This window comes from Globicephala melas, chromosome 18 (genome assembly GCF_963455315.2).
Source record: "Globicephala melas chromosome 18, mGloMel1.2, whole genome shotgun sequence".
Lineage (NCBI taxonomy): Eukaryota > Metazoa > Chordata > Mammalia > Artiodactyla > Delphinidae > Globicephala > Globicephala melas.
The window spans coordinates 5,818,777-5,841,757 of record NC_083331.1 but is presented as its reverse complement, the minus strand read 5'-3'; the positions used below and the strand labels follow the sequence as shown (position 1 = coordinate 5,841,757).

At 40.6% G+C, this 22,981-nt stretch overlaps 1 protein-coding gene across 1 annotated transcript; it reads right to left on the bottom strand.

The window, feature by feature from the left end:
* Positions 1 to 3,190: 3,190 nt before the first annotated feature.
* Positions 3,191 to 18,396, bottom strand: POMP (proteasome maturation protein). Its single transcript, XM_030882596.3, has 6 exons — positions 18,291 to 18,396; positions 15,680 to 15,777; positions 13,897 to 13,957; positions 11,824 to 11,925; positions 10,023 to 10,116; positions 3,191 to 5,598 (listed from the first exon to the last, which is right to left on the bottom strand). Exons 1-6 carry the CDS (start codon positions 18,291 to 18,293, stop codon positions 5,531 to 5,533), a joined length of 426 nt encoding a protein of 141 aa, XP_030738456.1. The 5' UTR covers positions 18,294 to 18,396; the 3' UTR covers positions 3,191 to 5,530.
* Between the last annotated feature and the right edge of the window lie 4,585 nt (positions 18,397 to 22,981).

Genomic DNA, 22,981 nt, shown 5'->3' with positions numbered 1-22,981 from the left:
GATTTTAATCTCCTTAAATGTATTAAGATTTGTTTTGTGGTCTAGCATATGACCTATTCTAGAGAATGTTCCATGTATACTTCAAAAGAATTTGTATTCTGTAGTTTTTGGATGGGATGTTTCATATATGTATACATGTTAAGTTCATCTCATCTAAGGTATTGTTTAAGGCTGATGTTTCTTTTCTGCATGATCTGTCCAATGATGTAAATGCAGTCCCCTACTATTGTGTTACTGTCAATTTCTCCCTTTATGTTTGTTAATATTTGCTTTATGTATTTAGGTGCTCCTATTTTGGGCGCCTATATATTTACAATTGTTATAACTTCTTGTTGGATTGATCCCTTGATCACTAGGTAAAGCCCTTTGTCTCATGTTACAGTCTGTTTGAAAGTCTGTTTTGTCTGATATAAGCATTCCACCACAGATTTCATTTGTACCTTTTCCCATTCCCCACTTTTAGTCTGTATGTATCTCTTGTAGGCAGCATATATATGGGTCTTGTTTTTTTTATTTGGCCACTCTGTCTTCTGATTGGAGAATTTCCTATGCTTACATTTAAAGTAATTATTGATAGATATGTACCTATTGCCATTTTGTTAATTGTTTTCTGGTCGTTTTTGTAGTTCTTTTTTGTCCCTTTCTTCTTTTGCTCTCTTCCCTTGTAATTTGATGACTATCTGTAGTGTTATGTTTGAATTTTTTTTTTTTTGGGTGTGTGTGGGTGTGTGTATTATAGACTTTAGGGTTTTGGTTACCATGAGACATATATAACAACATGTATATGATTATTTTCTCTCTTAAGTTCGGATGCATTACTAACCTACATTTTTACTCCCCACCCCATGTTTGATGTTTCTGGTGTCATATTTTACATCTTCTTCTGTAACCTTTACTTATTGTGGATATAGGGGATTTTACTATCTTTGTCTTTTAACCTTCCTCTTAGCTATGTAAGTGGCTGATCCACTACCTTTACTGTATGTTTGCATTTACCAGTGAGATTTTCCTTTCATAATTTTCATTTTCTAGTTGTGGATTTTTCTTTTCTGCTTAGAGAAGTCCCTTTAACATTTTCTTGTAAAGCCAGTTTAGTGACACCAAACTCTTTAGCTTTTGCTTGTCTGTAAAACTCTTTATCTCTCTTTCAATTCTGAATGATAACCTTGCCAGGTGGAATATTCTTGGTTGTTTTTTCCCTTCATCACTTTGAATATATTGTGTCACTCCCTTCTGGCCTGCAAAGTTTCTGCTACAGAGTCAGCTGACAGTCTTATGGGAGTTTCATTGTATGTAACTAGTTGCTTTTCTCTTGCTGCTTTTAAGATTTTTTTTTTTTTTGCCACTTTAATTATAATATGTCTTGGTGTGAACCTCTATGGATTCATCTTGTTTAGGACCCTCTGTGCTTCCTGGACCTGGATGTCTGTTTCCTTCCCCAGATTAGGAAGGTTTTCATCTATTATTTCTTCAAATAAGTTCTCTGCCTGTTTCTCTCTCTTCTCCTTCTGGTACTCTTGTAATGCAAATGTTAGTATGCTTGATATTGTCTCAGAGGTCTCTTTAAAACTATCATTTTTTAAAACTTTTTTCTGTTCAGCTTAGGTGATTTCCACTACTCTGCCTTCCAGATCACTGATCCATTCCTCTGCATCATCTAAGCTACTGTTGATTCCTGCTGGTGTATTTTTTGTTATTGTATTCTTCAGCTCTGTTTGGTTCTTTTTTATATTTTCTAACTTTTGGTTGAAAGTCTCACTATGTTAATCATTCTTCTCTCCAGTTTGTTGAGTATCTTTAAGATCATTACCTTGAACTTTGTATCAGGGAGGTTGTTTATCTCCACTTCATTTAGTTCTTCTTCTGAGGTTCTTATTCCTTCTCTTGGAACATATTCCTCTGTCTCCTCATTGTGCCCAATTCTCGGGCAAATTTATTTCTATATGTTACATAGGTCAGCCACTTTCCTAATCGTGGAGAAGTGTTCCTATGTTGGAGATGTTCTATGGGGTCCAGCAGCAGGCTTCCCTCTGGTCACCAGAGCTTTATGCTCTAGGGAGGCTGTGTGTGCCCTTCTCTTGTGGCAGAACTGACCACTGTGGATGCGCTGGCAGTGGGGCTGGACCCTGGCCCATTTGGTTGTGAGGTTGTGCCTTGTGCAGTGGCTTGTACTTGCCGGAGGGCAGGGTAGGCTTCCCACGTGGTTGGGTGTTTGACCCAGGGGGGCACAGGGCTGCTGCTGGCCCACTGATAGGTCCCTGGCGCTAACAGGACATGAGAATTCCAAAATGGTGCTTCACAATGCTGGTGTTATTGTGGTAGAACAAGTTCCCCAAACTGGAGGCTGCCAGCATCTCTCCCCAGGGGGAGTCCCAGGTGCCTCCTGCCTCCCTGGATCCAAGATCAGCAAGCAGGTTTGACCCTCTGTCCTTTCGAATTAACGTCTACACTGGGAGTCAGATCGCATTTACCCTTTCAGAGAGAAGTCTGTTTCCTGTAGCCCTCTGGCTCTTCTGAACATAAGCCCCACTGGTTTTCAAAGCCAGATGTTCTGGGGGCTCATTTTCCTGGTGGAGGACCCCCAGGCTGGGGAGTCCAATGGGCTCAAACCCCTTGCTCCTTGGGGAGGATCTCTATAATTGTGATATTCCTCCCACTTCCTCACCAACCTGTGGGTGTGGGTCCTGATATACTGTATCTCTGTCCTTCCTACCTGACTCGTGCTTCCTTCATGTTTTTTTTTTCCAGTACGCCGGCCTCTCACTGTTGTGGCCTCTTCTGTTGCGGAGCACAGGCTCCAGACGCGCAGGCTCAGCAGCCATGGCTCACGGGCCCAGCCACTCTGCGGCATGTGGGATCTTCCTGCACTGGGGCACGAACCCGTGTCCCCTGCATCGGCAGGCGGACTCTCAACCACTGCACCACCAAGGAAGCCCCTTCTTTATGTTTTTAATGGTGGAAAATCTTTTCTGTTAGTCTTCAGGTTGTTTCCATAGACAGCTGTGTGCTGTTAAACAGCTGTCATTTGGACATGCCCATGGGAGGAGGTGAGTTCAGGGACTTTCTACTCTGCCATCTTGGCCACTGCCCCCACCAAGGTATGGGCTCTTAATTAAGGATTTGTTGTACTTGAAGGAACCTGAATTTCAACTTTGAAATCATGAGCTAAATAAATAAGTTCAATGAAGTATCACATTTTTGGTTTTGCTTTATTGAAATATCAAGTCAAAATTTGGTTAAACTTAGATTCATCCAATTGTAGACTCCAGTGGAAGACTATACACTATACAGTCTTTCAGCTTTTCAAAAGTAATCTACCTGTTCAGACAATTTTCTACACTCTTGAAATGTCTGCATTCAAAGGAGTAACAAAATGCAGGAAAGCACTGGGTTATACTTATGTGTACTCCTGAAAGAGGGATAAAACCCACTGCAAAAAGAAAAATTAATAAAAAATAAGCCTATCATTTATATTTTGTACAGAGGGTAGGACTGAAGAGACATGTCTAGTGAAAGAGCCATCCCGTGATGTGCCAAACAGTGCTCAGTTATTTGCAAACCCACCCGCTTTGAGACAATAAAATCCACAAATTCCTTTATTCACATATATATTTAAAAAAGTAACACAGAACTACATTACAGTCCATTAATTATGTTTATATCTCTTTTGTTGTGAATTTTATCATTTTAGTGTTAGTAAAATTAATTGTAATCAGGCACCAACCTGTGAAGTATCTCTTAAACCCTCAAAATACTAAACTAATTCCTTAAAACAAACCCCACGGCATCTGAAAGAAAAAATGCCTAACTGAAGAGTCTGGCACCTAGGCAAAGTATCTCAGAGGAACCTGAAATTTACTCTCATCAAGGAACCCAAATCATCCCAACTCCAGGCACACACTGCAGTTTGCAGAGACTACTAGCAAACGTTCCAGCACCGAGGTACACGGGAAGAATTAACTGATGCTAATAAATATTACTATAAAGGCGAAAGCAAGCATATAAATCAAAGGTTCTCATCCCTGGAGAGCTTTTCAAAAGTAGACTTCCTGGGATCCACCCCAGACTCGTCCTTCTGGAATTTCTGAGATTCAGACCCTGACACCAAAATTCTTTCACAAGATTTCCAGGTGATTTTACAGGCACCCAGGGATAAGGATCATGGGTGTAAACACAAAGGAGGTAAAAGAGGAAAAGGAGAGAGGGGCAAGCATGAAGACCTTCAGAGAATAAGCACTAATCATGATTACCAATTTCTGTGTTTAAAGCATCAGTTTTTCCATTTAAACTATGTTCATTAATTCATAGTACCTTCTACTGGTCAGGAAGAGTATCTACTATTCCTAAAACTAATTAAGGTACAGAAATATCCAACTTTGTTAATTAGTTGAAAGAGAACACATTTAGAAACAATCAATTAGTGAACCTTCATTATTTCTATATTTTCTCATAATTTAAGTGTAAAGTGGGTTGGCAAATATTGTGTTGGCAAAGACAGTTTTAAGCTCAATTCTCAACGGTCAGGAGCAATTTTTACAGTAGGATGTTTAGCAGCATCCCTAGCCTCCTTGCACTAGATGCCAGCTGGAAACCCTCCCCAAAGTTGTGACAACCAGAAATTTCTCTAGACACTGTTAAATGACCCCCCCCACTCCCAGTGGGGGGAGAAAACATTGCCTTCAGTCATAGATCAGTGACTTAGACAATAAAAATACTCCTGAGAAATTGATAATCTTTAATTTTGTATACTAGGTCCATAAAAAAATACCTTATTAACAAAGAACAACCATAGGGAAGATTTATTTTTAAATAAACTATTATTGAATTTGTTCATGAATAGTTGTATGTGTACATGAATGTTCTGTTTTCCTTTTTAAATCTAAGCATCTTATGATATATTAATCTATGCAGTACTACAGTTTAATTGACATCTGCTGATTGTTTAATTTTTCACTTTAAAGACAAGACCAAAATCAAAACCTCTGAACTTATACTTTTCAACCTGAAAGAATCAAAGAATGTAGTTATAATCCTAAGTAGCATCAATAAAGCAAGTGTTATTCTTATGAGTATTAATGGACTATACTGAAACAAGGTAAAATATAATAGTCTTATTTTGTACTTACTTTGAAATGCTGCCACTGAACAGATGTTTATTCTGAAAGATGCTACTATGAAGTTTGCAGGCTCAAATACCAATAATGATTATTCAAAATTAAATTTATGAAATAACTAGGAAACAGGCTGAATTGGAACCTGTGCATAGTTTTATGATATTAATTAGCAACATTTTTTTAAAGACATAGAAGGCTATTGTTTTAATATAAATTAGAAGTTTTTAAACCATCTCCCTTTAGTGCCTTCAATTATCACATAAACCAAAGACCCAAATAACTTCAAATGATCACAGATACTATTTAGGCAAAAATTCTCATGTGTCAGTAATTTTAATGTTGTGCACGTCATATTATAGTAAAAAACGACTATAAACAAGATGCAGCCCCTCTACTTCCATGAACAGCACACTGCATTACAGTAAACCGAGCTTATATTCAACCATCAAATGTGGTTCTCCCATTAGTTCACTTTGTGACGGGTCTGAAAACAAACAAAAACAAACATATTAAAGAACTGGACACTTAGAATGGGTGCATTCTACTGTATGTCAAGTATACCTCAATTCAGGTGATTGTAAAAGAAAATATAGATTGAATAAGTTCTTTTTCAAAGTTCTTAAGTTTTCCAGTGCTTTCCAGTTGACTCTAGGAACAATCTCTAATAAGAGATTAAACAATCCGTAATCTAATTTGCAAAACCCATTTTATTTCTATCACTCTGTGCTCTGTTGCAAATATATATGTACACAAACCAGAAGTCTAGAGCAAGAAAACCTTAAAAACCTTCACTCTCTTGTCTGTATTGACGAGTCAGACAAAAGTCTTACTTTAACTGCAATAATGCACCTAAGAGTTTTTAAAATGAATAACAACATTAAGCTTCCTACAAACAAACAAAGCCTCTTCTCCTCCACACAGGACAAGAAACAGAATAAATACCCAACGAAATAAACTGTAAAATCAGTTTGTAAAAATAAATAATCATTAAAATAATGATTACCAAGAGTAACATCAATTTGGATGTTTCCTCACTGGATCTCCTAAGAGACTGGAGATTACTGTGTCACATTAGTTCAGCAATCTCTACTCTTGACATCTGTCACACAACAAAGTAACCTTAGCAACAACTGATACTGTTACAATTATTAATAGAGTAAATGGCTATGTATACAACAGGCATCCAAAACCCAAATTAAGAAAAAGTATGTCCGCACATGAGTACAAAGAACAAAGATGTTTGCTGCAGCCCTGTTTTGTTAATAAGAGAGAAAACTCAATACATGTATTGATGCAGCATACCTACTACCGTAAGATACACACAGTATGATACCCATTGTGATAAAAAAATATATACACAAAGCAACGCCAGATATTTTCTGATTATATATATTTGTATGAAGACACACAGAAAAAAGTCTGGAAGGACATACACTAACTAAAAGCAAGCAGCAGGCAAATAGGGAAGCAGGGAGAGAAATGGGTTTGGGGTAAACATGGAGGACTTGAGTCTCAGCTGTAATGTTTTCAATATTTAAACAAAGAATATCCTTATTTATATAATAACAACTTCCCTTTTAAACTCTGCTTTTTAAAGCTTTTGACTTTAATAAAATACATGCTTATTAAATAAATCACTTGCACCAGAAGACAGCACACCATGTAAGCAAGGCCCTGGCCCGTGAGACTCCCAGGGAGGACCCGGCCTCTTGGTCAGTCTCAGTTCCCTCATCTTAAAGTGACAGAACTAGAGTAAACGGAAGGCCACTTTCAGCATTAAGAAAAAGGCTAGTTGTGACTTTCTTACTGCCTTCCTCACATTCTCTTCCCTTCCTTAAAATATAATGAGCAGATTTTTCTTGGCCAAGCACTTCCCTGATGAGCAAGCAAACAAAACCCTGATCACCTCCAACACTTTAAAAAATGTAAATTGGAGAATTATACAGATTTTCATCACAGTTGACTAGTCTTCATATCACGCTTAGATTAACACACTACTCCCTCATTACAGACTTTAAAATTCCTTCTGGGTCAAATGTGATGAGGAGAATGTGGTGAGCAACAGCTTTCAACACTCATCACGGATTAAGCACCTTATGAGGCACTGGAGACACAAGAGTTAACAAGACAAAGTCCCCAGCTCTCGCGAGGCCTGTATTTAAGTTGGGGAAAACAAATAAGAGACAAGAAAAATACTGAAAAAGTGATAAGCAAAGAATGAAAATGAGGTGACAGGGTGACTGGGACTACTTTAGACTGGGTAGTCTCTGAAGGAGTGACATTTAAACTGGGATCTGAAAAGTGAGGGGGGAAAGTATTCTAAGCAGAAGGAACAGCTAAGGCAAGGCCCTAAGGTGAAGCCATAAACTGTCCATAAATTATACAGTCACAGTCCCCACAAGGGGGAAACTACCCAAAGTGCAGTGCAGTGATCTCATCCTGACAAAAATCACCTACCTAAACAGAGGATCTTTCTAGTTCTTAGCTGCCTTACAGAGATGCAAGGAATGAATATATAAAGATGTCCATAAGATAGCCAGTGATCTTTTTTTTTTTTTTTTTTTTTTTTTGCGGTACGCGGGCCTCTCTCACTGTTGTGGCCTCTCCCGTTGCGGAGCACAGGCTCCGGACGCGCAGGCCCAGCGGCCATGGCTCGCGGGCCTAGCCGCCCTGTGGCATGTGGGATCTTCCTGGACCAGGGCACGAACTCGTGTTCCCTGCATCGGCAGGCGGACTCGCAACCACTGCGCCACCAGGGAAGCCCCCGCTAGTGATCTTTTTAAATCTGAAATTCTATCACATGTCACGGCTTAAAATCACTCGATGGGTATGGACACCACGGGGGGAACGTCGGAGGGGGGGGAGGGGTGGTGGTGGGATGAATTGGGAGACTGCGACTGACACATATACACTAATATGCATAAAATAGATAACTAATAACCTGTTTGAAAAAATAAAATTAAAAAAAAGATTATAAATTGAAAGAAAACAAAAGAGCTGAAGAAAAAAATAAAATAAAGTTACAGTCTTCAGATGTCAAAAGAAAAAAAAAAATCACTCAATGGCTTTCTGTTGCATTCTGAATAAACTTTTTATGGTCTGCAAGGCGCTGGCTCCTCTGTACCTGCCTGGCTTTTCAACCTCACCTTATTCTACTTTCCACTTCCCTCAAAACACTCCAGGTACATGGGCCTTCTTAACATGTTCTTATGTGTGTTGAGAGACAATTCTCTAGGAGCCTTTCTTGATTCCACAAGTCTTGGAAGCAGAGGCACTGTCTGCCTTTGTTCTGGACTCTCTTTCCAAGGCTGTTTCTAAAGAGAGATCATGTTGCCCTTGGGGCACAGAATAGGCAGGCTGACTGCCCATTATAAGATTCAGGTGCCCTGAACTTGGGGTTCCCCTTACTGTAACAAAATACACTCTATATGCTGGTTTCATCTAACCCTCTTCTTGCTGCCCTGTGGGAACTGGGGCTTAGGGACCCAACAGAAAAGCTGATGCTCTGGCTTCTGCTACTGCCGTGAATAACAAACTGCCCTTTGTCTCGAGGAGTCTGTCTCTGCCAGCATCCGTGAAACCACAGAGGGCTAACTTGTTAGCTCTTAAGTGGAATAAACCCTTCAGAGCTCTTCGGCTGTTCTCAGGTTAGAGACCCTGGGCATACAGCTTCTTCTGTCTGAAATATTCTTCCCTCTACTTTTAGCTCAACTAATTCATGTATCTTTCAGGAATCAATTTATATGTCATATTCCCAGAGGTGCCTGGCCCTCCTACCCAACAACAAACTATACACCTACCCCCTTTATTCTTAGAATTTAATCACTGTTTATAACTACATGTTTGTGTTTTAACTGTTAATGTTTACCTCCCCCATTAGGAAGCACAGATGTTTTGTTTTTTTCACCGTCGTATATTCAAAGCCTAGCCCAGTGCCTGACGTATAACAATTATTTTACTGACTGAATAAATGCTCAGTAAGTCCCTCTCCCTTTTTTTCACATGACTTTACAGAGTCTGATTTTTAAATGAGTGCATTTTTATAACTAAAAGATAATTATAAACCTGAGCTATCACCTTACTAATTTTAAATGAGGTCTAAATTCAATGTAAAAGCTTAGGAATTCCAGGTTTTCCTGCATTCAAAAAGTTCCCTCAGGGAAGATTCTCAAAGAGGAGTCTCATGAGATTTCTGTTGCATCCACAGCATCTCGTTACCGGACACTAGCAGCCAAGCAAAAGTAATATAATTTAATCCTGTTGGGTTTTTCTGTTTCTCCCAAACTGCTGAGGCATAATGAACAGAAGTAATACTGGACAGAATTATATTTGTTTACCGTCCTCAGAACCAGAAAAAAATAAAGGATGCTGCATGTATTGCTCTTACTTAAAAGCCATTTATGTCATACATAATATAATCATCCAGAGAATTTTGTTAAAAATGACAGATTCTTCTTTATTATTCACCATCTATAGAAACACAACAATTACTTAGGAGGAAAGGGTGGGTATTTTTTAAAGAAAACTTTGATCTGATTTTTTCTAGTTGTTTTTAAAACTAGTCACATCCCACAAACATTCTGAACAGTGCAACAACAATCCTCGTTTAAGCTACCCTAAGAATATTGCACTGGACTCACACAACAGACTTTATCCTCAGGATATGAAAGGAATGACTGTCATTAATTGACTGAAATGACTATAATCTCAGAACTCCATAAATAATTTTCACTTTTAAAACCAGTTAAACAGTTATTACCATTAAAGTTTATCTTATTTCACTGAATAAACACAAATGAATTCAATCAGCTATAAACTCCACGAGGATGAAGACGCTGTACGTTTCATCTGCTGCTGTTGTCTTGTACATTATTGGGGCTCTATAAAAAGGTATGGAATGACACTTACCATTAAGAATATCTTCAAATCCAATAGTCTCATCATTACCCCTCAAAATATCCAATGAAAGGTTTGAGCTTGGAAGAAATGGAAGACGCTGAACCTTCAGGAAAAGTATAAAAAGGCAAAATTAGAGAAAACCAAGGGGAAAAAATATACATGACCAAATTTCACATTCTTCATTCTTTATTTGTAAAATTCACAAAACCAAGTAACATATCAATTTAACCAATGTGGGTTAATCAATTTAACATGCAAGTTCACATTTGAGACCCAAACCAAAATTTTAAAAATTCCTCAACACTTTATGCAAAATATATACACTGAAACTGAGAGCTTCTCACTGACACTTAACAATCCCATCAGGCTTGCTCACGTTCGAGGGTTTCGCTTCCGTCCAGGAAACCCAAGCACACACCACGTGATGAAATGCAAAATCCTAGAGCCTAACACCATTCTTTGTTCCTAATAAACGTGGGATGATCAAATTCCTGAAGAAATTCCAACTCAGCGAGAGCAGTATTCTATTTAGTAAACCAATTATTCATTTTTTATGTTGTTCTGTATTGCTCACACAAATGTTTAAGTTATGACCCTTTAAAACAGTACCGATAGGGACTTCCCTGGTGGCACAGTGGTTAAGAATCTGCCTGCCAATGCAGGGGACACGGGTTTGATCCCTGGTCTGGGAAGATCCCATATGCCGCGGAGCAACTAAGCCCACGTGCCACAACTACTGAGCCTGCGCTCTAGAGCCCACGAACTACAACTACTGAGCCTGCGTGCCACAACTGCTGAAGCCAGCATGCCTAGAGCCCATGTTCCGCAACAAGAGAAGCCACCGCAATGAGAAGCCCACGCACCGCAACGAAGAGTAGCCGCCACTCGCCACAACTAGAGAAAGCCCATGCAGCAACGAAGACCAACGCAGCAAAAAATAAACTAATAATTAATTTTAAAAAAAAAAACAGTAGTGGTAACTAGAAATGAAGATCAAAGTCACCTGTGGGCCTTTAAAAACCACAATGCCATTGTGAACTAGTGTTATATACTTTTTTCAATTATTAAATACATATACTGCAGACTAGTATCTAAGTACAGTGGAGAAAGCATGGGCTGTACAGTCAGAGAGATCTGGATTCAAATTCTGCTTTTATACTTACTTAGGCTTTGCCTAAGTTACCTGACTTGTGTCACCCTGTTTCCATCTGTGAACTAGGATAACAGCACCTTCCTCTCAAACCTGTAGCATGGTGCAGTGTAAAGTATACATATATAGTCAATGGCACATAGTTTGTACCCAACAAACTTTAATGTAGCCAAACCAAATTTTCAGTTTTTCTGTTCTTTGTTAGTTGTCCAGCAATCACTGGAATCAATGGATGTGACAGAATCCAGAGCACAGATGGGGGGACAGTTCTTACACACTTGGAACAACCTTTCCGAAGATCTTCTTCCTAAGCAACAGGTATACTCAGCAATATACAACCTGCCTATTAGATACCTCCACCTGGATATTCCTAGAGGCATCTCAGATTCAGTGTAACCCCCCAAAGGAGAAAAACATGAAAAGTGAACACAGGTAAGTTTTCAGACAGTGAGCCTATAATTTAAAGGAGTTTTCCATTTCAAAGCTTCTTTTCTCTATGAAGTAGAAATCAAGGTCATATCCTAAAAGGGGGAAAGTAGGATAGCTTGTAGGGGAGAAGAGAAGGTAAGGTTTGTACAGCTGTTATTAAAATAGAAGGCTCCTTCCAATTGATATCAACACACAGGTGGGATGCATACAAATTGACATTCATAAACCCACCTGCTGCACTGCCTTGAATTCCATTTGTAGTTTTAATGGAGCAAATAGACCCTGGATGTTTCTCAGTGTGGAAAAGTTCATTTTATCTTGGTTGAGCTGGAACTATAAAGACAACAATGTAATTTTAAATGTTACTCAACATTCTGCTTTCAAAACAGTTAGCACTGATACGCATGTGACACAATACTTAGAGGAAAGATTTCAATAACCATAACTGAAATAAAAACGAAGTATTTTTACTAATTTCTTCGACAAATTTTAGAATATGTATGTCTATATTTTACCTGGCATGCAGGTGTCCTTCACTGGTGTAAAATTACCACCTAAAATTTAGATTTACAGAACTAATACGTTAAGGGAATGTTTTTCACATTGCAAAAGTGTATTTACAAAGCATAATCATATTTCAATGCTTTTGATTAGAATTACTGCAAAACTGGTAGAGCAAAAAGGTGTAAATAACCTCAGATCCAGAAAGTTTTATACAGGGACAATAATTAGTAAGAAATTTCTAAGTATGAAAGTATCTACTTCAAAGGATTTCATAAAAGAAATAATCAGACCCATTATACGGTCCTGTTAATTAAATTACAACCCTTAAACTCCACCTTTCTGAGTAATTGAGTCTGGGGGAAAAAAGAAACCCAAACTCTGAAGTCTGTCCAATTTGTGTTGGGTACTAATAAGCAATTTTATTCTGGAATCATACTCTTACTAAGCACTGATACTACTTCTAAAAAACGAGTCAGGGTTTCCCTGGTGGTGCAGTGGTTGAGAGTCCGCCTGCCGATGCAGGGGACGCGGGTTCGTGCCCCAGCCTGGGAGGATCCCACATGCCGCGGAGCGGCTGGGCCCGTGAGCCATGGCCGCTGAGCCTGCGTGTCCGGAGCCTGTGCTCCGCAACGGGAGAGGCCACAACAGTGAGAGGCCCGGGTAGCGCAAAAAAAAAAGTCAGGTTTACCCCATCTAAATATGTATAATTTATCTTTGAACCCAAATGCAGAACTTCACATTCACCTCTTTGTTTTTCTTGAAGTTCTGGCCTAGTCTTTTGGTCTATTGCGTCATCTATGATGTAGTTCACTTATTCATCAAAACGAGCTATCCGTGTCAGCTTTTTCTTCCATAAACCTGATTTATATGTTTTCTATGGCTAATCTGAAATCTCTGAAAAACAACCTTCTCATCTTCTGAGCATGAAACCAGAATGCAGCTAAAGCAGCCAGGGGCCCCTTTATTTTCTCGTCTAATTTGAACTTCAATTTCATCATCAAATTATTTGTTCTACTCTTTCTTAAGGAAAAATCTTTCCCCTTGCTGAAGAGGGAGGAAACAAAACAAAACAAAAAAACCGGAATAGGTCAGCTTCCTGTTAACTGGGTGACACTGCACCATCATCCCCAAGTAGTAAGACACCTCCTTGTTCTTGCTCTGAATGTGTTATTTAAAAACCCTTTAGGTTGTCTTTAGGACATCTGTACAAGCTATACCCTCTGGGGAATAACCTTTCCCCACCTATTTATCTGGTTAATACTGTTCTAAAACTGTTCAAATGCCCTCTTCTAGAAAGCTTTCCACAGATGCTTGCTCCATCCCTGGTCCTCTACAACACTTTATGAAGCCCCTATCCACTGCTTATCCTCCCATTAAAATTTCAGCCCCTTAAGGATGGGGACTATGTCATATTCACCTGTGCACCTACTGTGCCCAGCAGTAACTTGGAGATGCAGGGCTTGAAAAAGAGGTCAAGGCTAGAGATATGGGCTTGGGAAGACCAACAGCAAAAATGGCAGGGGAATAAATATAAAAGAAAATGGGATCATCAAAGGAGAACATATGAAAGGAATGGAAAGGTGGACTAACCTCTAGAAATGTCTATAAAAAAGACAAAGAAGAATGTGTAGAAAGGGAGCTTTAGTGAAGCAATACAATGATAACTCAAAGATCAGGATATTGAAAACAAGGCCTCAAGTTTTTCATGGTTAAATGCTCAACACCAGAAGTGTCTTAATCAAGTATTATTAAAAATATTTTTCTAAAGGATAAAAATAAAAACACAGGTAACATACTTACATTTTTTTCTGATAATTCAAGAGGATGACTGGGCAAAAGTTCATTTTTCACATAAGAAAAACTGAAAATAAACATTTAAGATGGAAGATTATATATTACTGAATACCTAGAGCTCAAAATCACATCCATCACTGCTGTAGTATAAGTAAATGGCACAGGGAGCTTTGGGGGGATGAGTAAACTATTCTGTATCCTGAGTGTGGTGGTGATGGTTCTGGGAATTAACACATGTTTTAAAATTCATAGAACTATACACCAAAAGGAAGACAAGAAGTCAAATTTACTGAATATTGTTTTAAATGCATCTATTATAGATACTGGTGGTCAAGACTTCAATTCACTGGGGAGAACCCCCCCAAAAATGGTGCTAAATGATGCCCTGTACCTAGAAGAAATTTAATAAAAAGTATGTTTAATACTATTACTCTGATGACATGATTCTTGCATTATATAAAATATCTAAGCCTCTTTTGTTCAGATCTAATGCATATTCAATAGTTAATATATTTTTGGTAAACACATGTTGAACGATCTGTTTGACATTTACCAAACACCTACTATGTATAAAGTACCATATTAGGTGATATACAGCTAGAACCAGGCCGCGGGTCTTTATCACCCTAGATATACAAAGATGACTATCTTATTGTCCAAACCAGGATCTGAGAGCTGAAGGAAACCTTAGAAATCCTGCAACAATCGTTTACTGAATACTATCTTTGTACAGAACATTATCCGCAAAGTGGAATTTGATAATGGCTCTGCTCGTGGCAATCTTACAGTCTAACTGGGAAGGAAAAGAAGCATTTCATGTGAAAACAAAAAAAACAAGAACGAATCACCCGGATTGGTTACTGGCTAGCTTATAAATCTGACTATACTATACTACTGCCAATTCCAAAGGCAATATAGTGCATCTTTTACTACAGAATGAAAAGACAATAGTGAGGTATTATGTCTGCTCCCAGAGACCAATATTAGAATGATATTCTAAGACAGTAAGAGTAAACACCTGAAAATTAGATATAAAATTCAAAAATTCAAAACACAGTACATACAAAGCGGGGAGGAAAGCATTATCCTTATTTGATTAAGCAGAAAAACAATCTGCCAAGGAAAAGGACCAGAACTAGAAATTCAGACCTAAACATATAGAAAAATATAGAAAATCGAGGGAAGGGGCATAACTGTACTGAAACTAGAAAAGAAAAATAAGAGCATCTAAGCCTTACCCAGTGCTTACTAATGCCATGTACCGGTCTATGTACTTTCCATGTGTTAGCTCATTCAAAATAACATATATGCTATTACTAGCCTTATTTCACAGGTGTGGACACTGAGACGTAGAACAATTAAGTAACCTGCCCACAGGCATACATCTAGTAAATGGCGGAGCCAGGACCAAAACCCAGAGTCCATGCTCTTTACTGCTATGTTCTAGTGTCTCCCAAAGAACAGTCAATTACTCCAAAAGTTAATAAGATGAAGAGACAAATGGCTCTCCAAGTTATCAGCAGCACAAAGAAGAATCCTACCAAATCATGCTACTGGGTAACATCTCCTAGGAAGATGCCCTTTCCTGGGAACCTACTACTCTGATAAGATGCTTCTTCCACTATAGAACACATCCAATTCTACCCTCCCCCTCCTCCCCTAAAGTGTATTACTTGCTACCTCCTAAATTAAATATACATTTATGGCCTATCAAAATATTTAAAGAATACTGTGAGAAATAATTCACATTTTACCATAACAAAGTCAAAGTCCCAATTCCCCCATATACCCTTTTCGAAGAAGATCATGACTTTCAAAAGGTCCACTTGCTGAAAGTTCAGTAACTGGAATACTGTCCTTTAGCTGAGATCCAAGTCCTCTGGCATTCTACAACAGAAAGGAAAAACACTATTAAATATAAACAGTTCAAAAAAACACTGTTTAAGCACTGGAAAGAAAGGATAAGGTCTTTGCCCTCAAAGGGCCCAGTCTAGACAAGTATCATGAGCTTTAGCATTATGGTAGAGGAATATACATGGTTCAGTGAATAAAATCGAATTTGGGGTAGGAAGGATTCCTGAGTTGACCTCTGAGTGCTGTCAGATTGAAAGGCATTCACGTAAAACAAGAACATGGGTAAAAGTATAAAAATATAAATGAGCAAGCTACAAGTCGTTTGAGATGACCAGCTAACTACATGTCTGAGTAGAGCAGTAAAGGCTGGCCAAAAGAAAAAATGAAAAGGCTTCAATATGCAAAGAAACTTCTGTTTTATTCTGAAATAGACAGAGAGCCTCTGAAGGGTTATGGCATGATCAGATTTACTTTTATTGGAAAGATCCCCCCTTAGGTTAGAATGATCGGCACAGAATGAAAAATGTTGAGGGCAGAATCCTGGGGAATACCATTCCTTATGGACAAGGAAGAACAAGGAAAATGGGATTAAGAACAGAGAGAACAGCTAGAAGAGAGTAGTCACAGGAGCTAAGAAAGAAAGGGAATTTCAGAAAGTTTTTGGTTCCCATAAGAGGGTACTACCTATGAACAATAAATGTACCTAATCAGGATGGTATAAATAAAAAAAAATAAAAACAAAGACTCACGGTATATTTGGTACTAGTGTATGGTCACCCTACTCATTTATACTATAATTTAATCACCAAATATTTATTAAATATCTACTATGTGGCAGGTTCTCTACTAGATACTGAAGATACATATCTGTCTTCCAGGGCTTAATCTAATGAAGATAGAGTAAACATGCAATTAAAATGTAATACATGTTACCATAGTTAAAACACAAGATGCTGAGTTTAAGTTACTTGTTGCTGAAATACATCTTCCCTGCAATTCTGCAGAAAACCGTAAAACAGCTGCAGGTAGTTTGGAGTGTTATACTCTTCTAGGAGAAACTATTCTGAGAAACCAGCTTTTTAAATTGATGTTTTACTTTATTTTTATATTTTACTAGGTCAGGTACTGCACAGTGTCCCGGGTTTCCTCAATCTACCACCCCAGTCCAGGCTCTCACACCTGGATAATGTTAACAGCACTGCCTCTAGCCTGTTCTATTTTCCAATTCTGCACAGCAAGATTTGCCTGATAAGCAATTTTCCTCACCAAAGCTGTTAAAAAAACAAAACAAAACGAAAAGCAAAAACCTTTCACTGGTTTGTCAATGTCTTGCCTGAATAATGTCCAAGGTCCGAAGCCTGGAACTCAAGAAGCTGTACAACAGGTTTCAACTCTCCCACATAGAAGTCACAGTTAATTAGGAAAAGAAGCTGAAATCTAGTGTGGAGGCCACTAACCTGACGAAGGCACAGAACCTCTCCGGCCCTGTTTACTCATCCTTCCAGCTGCCTGAACTCTTTCCAGGACCAGAGTTGTATGATTGTACCTTTCCAAAAACACCTTCTGTTGCTTTCCTACATAAAGATTCTCCTTCTCCCAGACTGCTTTATTGTAGAGTAACGGAAGAAAAGTTTCCTCTACACACAAAGAAAAGGGGGATCCTGATCTCTGGGATCTACTGTTATCACTTTCCCAATTCCCTCCTGTAAAACATGAGAATCAGTACATGATATTTCTAATAAAGTAGCAGAGGAAAACAAATCTATGAAAAGTTAATTAACACTGGTTACTTGAGGATGTTTATTAAACCTCTTTACTATGTTCAGCAATATTTACCAACAGAAACTTTCTAGATTTGGATGGCCCAGCAGCAGTACTGGTAGTATCAGAGTCGCGAGCAATGAGAGATTCAAGAATCTCTCCCAAACATCAAACTTTTAAGTTAAAAAGAGAGAAGGGGCGGGGCAGGAGGAGACCCAATAACAATACTGACAAACGGGGAGTAGCAACTATCCAATTTTCCCCCCTCCAACACCTGCCATACTACGAGCTCCCAAAAATGTTTGTGGGGTAAAGTTGAGTGATGGAAAAGGGACCCACAGCTGTGGGTTTGTTATCAAGGCAGTTCCGAGGGTCAGGGGTGGGTGAGGATGTCGGGCACTAGGCTCCCAAAGGTCCTCCCCTCGGGGGAGGGGTAGTCGGCCGCACCGCAGACCGTTGCACTTTTGGGGGTGTCCTTTCCGGCTCGGCGCCAACTACGGGAAGGGACCGGGGTCGGGGCCGACTGGGGGACTTGGGGATGGGAGAGAGGAGGCGGTGGGAAAGGATGAAGCCGAGGCGCCGCTCGCGGGACCAGCGCCGGAGCCCTGCCCAGGAGGCGGCCACGAACCCTCGGACCCCGTGACTCGACAAATCATGGCGCCCGAGGCCGGCCTCCTCCTCCCGCCGCCGCCGCCACCGGGGAACGGGCTGGGGAGCGGCGGCCTGCTCCTGCGGCCACGGACCCGAGCCCGCAGGCCACTCGGGTCGCCCAGGGTCTCACTCACCATCTTCAACTCGCTCTGCGAACAGCTTCTCAGCCTGTTACCGTCAGCCGACCCCGCGGCTCACTTCCGTTTCCGGGGTTGCCCCCACCCACATCCGCCGGAAGTGCGTCCGTCCGGGCGAGGAAGGAAGGAGGGTGCGGGGCACCTGGAGGGAGCCGCACGGGGCCGGAGCTCCCACGCCTGAAGTCCCGAGGGATCGGGGACCGAGGGCGCCGTAAGGGGGTGTGGGCTGGAGGAGGGCGGGGGAGGGGAGACGCGGTTGTTCACTCTGTTCGTTATCAGCCCCGACCGCTTGTGCGGCGTTGGGAGATGGGCAGTGTACTTTGCTGGATGCATCGTCCTGTTCGTCCAAAATCTCTTTGAGGTCGAGATTACGTTTTTCATAAGGGCAAACGAGGCCCAGGTGGAATGAGTGATTCGCGTGCAGTCATCCAGCTAGTGAGGCAAATGTGGAAGCCAAAGCTTTTGCCGGTTTGCTTTTATTTTTTTAAATTACTTATCGAAGGCCAGCTATGTTCAGGACTCCGGGCTGAGACTAAGAATACAGAAATGAACAGGCTCGTGTGGTTCCTGGGCTCCAGCCGTAGAGGAACTCTTGGGGTGGGCAGGGTGACAGCTAAGTAAATATGATATCAGTGACCTTTGAGGGCTTTTACTATGTAGTAACACAATTCCAAGTGCTGTACGTGAACTATCTCCTTTAACTCTTTGAATAATCTTATGAAGTGAGTTCTACACTTACCTCAGTTTTACAGGCGCTGAAAGCAAGACATAAAAGAGTTTAAATAGATATGACCAAGGACACATAATCTATTATAGTTACAGTCATACACTATACTCTGTTGCCTTCCATATGTGATGTGATAAAACGGACTCACACGTTGTCACCATGTAATGGAGCTAATTTAAGGAATCCTTAGGCTGGCAGTCAAGGTATAAGAGTGAATTAGAGAGGAGAGAATATGAAAGACATTGCTGGTAGATTTGCTTGTGCAAAAGCTCAAGTGGGAAAGAAGGCCTGTGTGGCTAAATTTCAGTGAGTAAGATAGAGAGGAGTGTGAGATGAGGCTTAGGAGATGGAGGCAGATTTATCGTGGAGGCCCTTGTGTGCCAGATTAAGGATGAGGCTTTATCTTTAAAAAGACATTGAAGGATTTTAAGGAGGGAGGTCATAAGGTTGTATGTGTTATGCAGCACATGACAGTAGATACTGTCATGGATTCCACAACCTTGAACTTCTGCGATAATCCACATTTTGAGTATTGTGCACTGCTGTCCTTATGTGTTTCCTTCTCACTCTTCAGAATATCCATGTTTACCTTGAGATTTGAGATCGAGTGTTTCATTTGCATCCTTTTCCTTTCAGTTCCACCTAAGGAGAAATTTTAAAACTGCATCTCTATTTATTTCTTTAATTTAATTTTTATTTTATGTTGAGGTGTAGTTGATTTACAGTGTTGTGTTAGTATCAGGTGTACAGCAAAGTGGTTCAGTTATACAGACACATATATCCATTCTAAAACTGCATCTTTTTTAAAAAGTTTTTTTTAATGTTTGTTGATTGCTCACAGTTCAGTCATTAATTTTTTTTTTTTTTTTTTTTTTTTTGGTACGCGGTCCTCTCACTGTTGTGGCCTCTCCCGTTGTGGAGCACAGGCTCCGGACGCGCAGGCTCAGCGGCCATGGCTCACGGGCCCAGCCGCTCTGCGGCATGTGAGATCTTTCCGGACGGGGGCACGAACCCGTGTCCCCTTCACCGGCAGGCAGACTCTCAACCACTGCGCCACCAGGGAAGCCCAGTCATTAAATATTTGTTGAGCATTGGCTTGATACTAGATTCTGGAGCTAAAGAGAAGAAAAAGCCATTTCCCTGTACTTGAGATGCTTTTGTTTTCCTGGGGCAATAGACGCATAAACAGGTATTTAAAATGCGCTGTGGTCAATGCTTAATACAGAAAGGAGCTGGATCAGATTGGGAACAGGGAAAGACGGCACTTGAAGAAGAAACGTGGAAAGGTGAGGATTTGAAGAAGGGCATGTTTGAAGACTGTTTCCATGTGGCTGGAGTTCTGGGTGAGTAGGTGGACCAAGATGATATGAGACTGGAGGGACTGGTCAGAGCTGATGTGAAGGGCCCTTGGATGGTGTGCTGAGGTTTGGGGCTTTTTCTTACGGGGAACAGGGGATGATGGAGGCCTTGTCATAAACACTTGACATTAAAAAAAAAATTATTGTGGTGGCAGCAATGAGGGATATATGCAATCAGGAGAAACCAGACACCAGAATACCACCTAGAGCATTGCAGTAGTTCAAGGCAGAGACGATAAAGGTATAAATGAAGGTGGCACAGCATCTTGGAAAGACTTTGAGAAGCAGCAAAAAGGAGGGATGACCCTGAGAAACATAGACTGCAAGGGGCAGCCAGAGGGAGGGGAGCCTGCCACGGAGACAAAACAGAAATGGTCAGAGAGGCAGAAGGAAAAGCAAACTGCTGTCTTAGAATCCAAAGGGGAAGAAAGTGCTGAGGGGTTGAAAGCAGTTCCAAAGAGAGGTTAGAAAGTGGTTTTAAAATAGCTTAAAAAAATCATGAAGTCTTAAAAATGGGCCTTTGGTGACCAATGTGAAGGCAAAAGCAAGGAGAAAGATCACCTCGTTTTGAGCAGCTCACACATCGTTATAGCATCAGTTAATACAAGACAGTGTTGAGTATGCTAAAGTAATGTGAAGAATTAGATTAGATTTGATTCTAGAATGGTTTGATATCATTGCTTAAGCTTTGTGTATGTTATTATAGTTTGGAGGATACAATAATAATAGTTAACATCTGTTATGTGTCAGGCCCTGTTCTTAGTTCTTTACGTATGTCATTTCAGTTAATCCTCAATTACTGTATGATGTAGGTCCTACTATACCCACATTTTAAATAATAAGCCTTGTTATGTGCCTTGTATGAGAACAAGTACCCCATTTTACTTTACTTTTTGTTGTCTTTCTTGACTTTACTCTTAGGCCTCTCTGGCAGAAATACTTGTGGAAAGTGTGTTGTTGAATGTAGAAAAAACTCCCATCTAGACTGCAGGCCGGTGATGAACCATGGTTGAGAAGCATGCGAATGAGTCCAGCCAAACGAGCTGAGCTGGTTATTAGGAGATGTAAAAGCGTGCCGAGTTGAAAAATCCCCATGACTTTGGTTGAATCCTCTTCCCTCCAAAAGAAGAGAAAGGGTGGAGCAGAGCAGGTGCTGCACTTCGAGAAGAGGTAGTTGAGTGATAATGTTAAGAATCAGCAGTAACTGTCGGCAGCAAGAGGTCGCGTCGACATTTTCTTGCCCCGTGAGTCAGCGAAAGTGGGAGAAAGAGCAGATACCACTGGACAAGCGTTTGAGGAAAGTGGCATCATCTTTGAGAAAGCTAGGTTTTAGCCAGGGCTGAGACGTGCAAAGATCTTGTAGCAAAGTAAAAAATACCGGGAAGTTTGGTTGCGTGTTCCAGGGGACACAGTGGCAGGGGTTTGTGAAGGGAAGACGAGTGAGTTCAGGGGGTTCGGGGCCCGAGCAGGTAACAGTAGCAGAGGAGTACATGGGGCAGAGAAGTTAATGCTCTCCTTTTTGCCCTCATGCAACCTATGTGCCCTTTACCATAACCTCTAGCACTCAGTTGTGTTGATCTGTGGCCACATCTATCTGTTTCTCTCCCACAAGCTCCTACAGTCAGGGGCGATGTCTTACACATTATCGTATCTGTACCTTGCACATAGAAAGCACTCAATAAATGTTTATTAAATGAAAAGTGGGGGGAAAATGGATGAATGGATACTTGTGCCTAATAGGTGAGACTGACTAATACGGTTGGGAAATAGGCTGGAGGTAGATATGGGCGATCCAAGATAACTTATTTGGAGAAGTTTCCAGAAGCACCCTCCTGGGCCTGGAGCCCAACCTGAAAGCTCAGGACGGTAAGCCAAGGCCCTAAATCCTTGTCTGGTTACAGTTATGCCGTTTCCCCCAGGGCTAGACTCAACAAAAACTGGCATCCCACCACAAAGTCTACAATTCTGACAACCTCTAACATCAGGAGTGTGTGTGTGTGTGATGTGCCCAGCCTTCCTCTCCCCCGCCAGCTACCACTTCTGGCCAGGCCCACTTGGCCTCTCTCCCTCCCAGCCTCTGTGGGCACTTCTTCTCAGCCAGATGGATTCTGTAGAGCTTTGAAATCAGAATGGGGGGATTTGGAGAGGGGCTGGCGGCAAGGGTCGGTGGTGATGGTTTTCCCTCCGCGTTCAGGGTAGAAGAATGAGGGCCCCATTGTCTGAGAGATATGGGAGGGAAAGTAATTCAATGGGTGTGGAAAGTTTGTAAGACATATTCTCTTCAAGTTACCTAAAACTTAGAATGTTGTATTAAGTGTAAATTTCAGAAATTGCTCCCCTACAAGCTTTGGCAATAGAGTACAAATCTCGACTAGGAAGCAAGTTACTGTGTTTCAGAGGACCTGAAAAGAAGCTGCAAATTATAAAGAGTACATCCAGATCCTCTTTAAACTATCTGAATTCTTACAGTGTTGGGAAAGGTTCAATGTGCTTCATTTAAGATAAATCCTGTTTACACATTTTTCTTTGCAAGTCCCTTTATAAGTGTTAAGAAATGGAGGAATACATTACATCGAGTTTATTTGACAGACGCTTCTCTTTAA

Coding starts and splice junctions, on each gene's coding strand:
- POMP (XM_030882596.3), bottom strand. Junction 11,926..13,896: donor TTGAATTATCAGAAAAAAAT/GTAAGTATGTTA, acceptor TTGTCTTTATAG/TTCCAGCTCAACCAAGATAA. Junction 10,117..11,823: donor AATTCAAGGCAGTGCAGCAG/GTGGGTTTATGA, acceptor CTTTTCCTGAAG/GTTCAGCGTCTTCCATTTCT.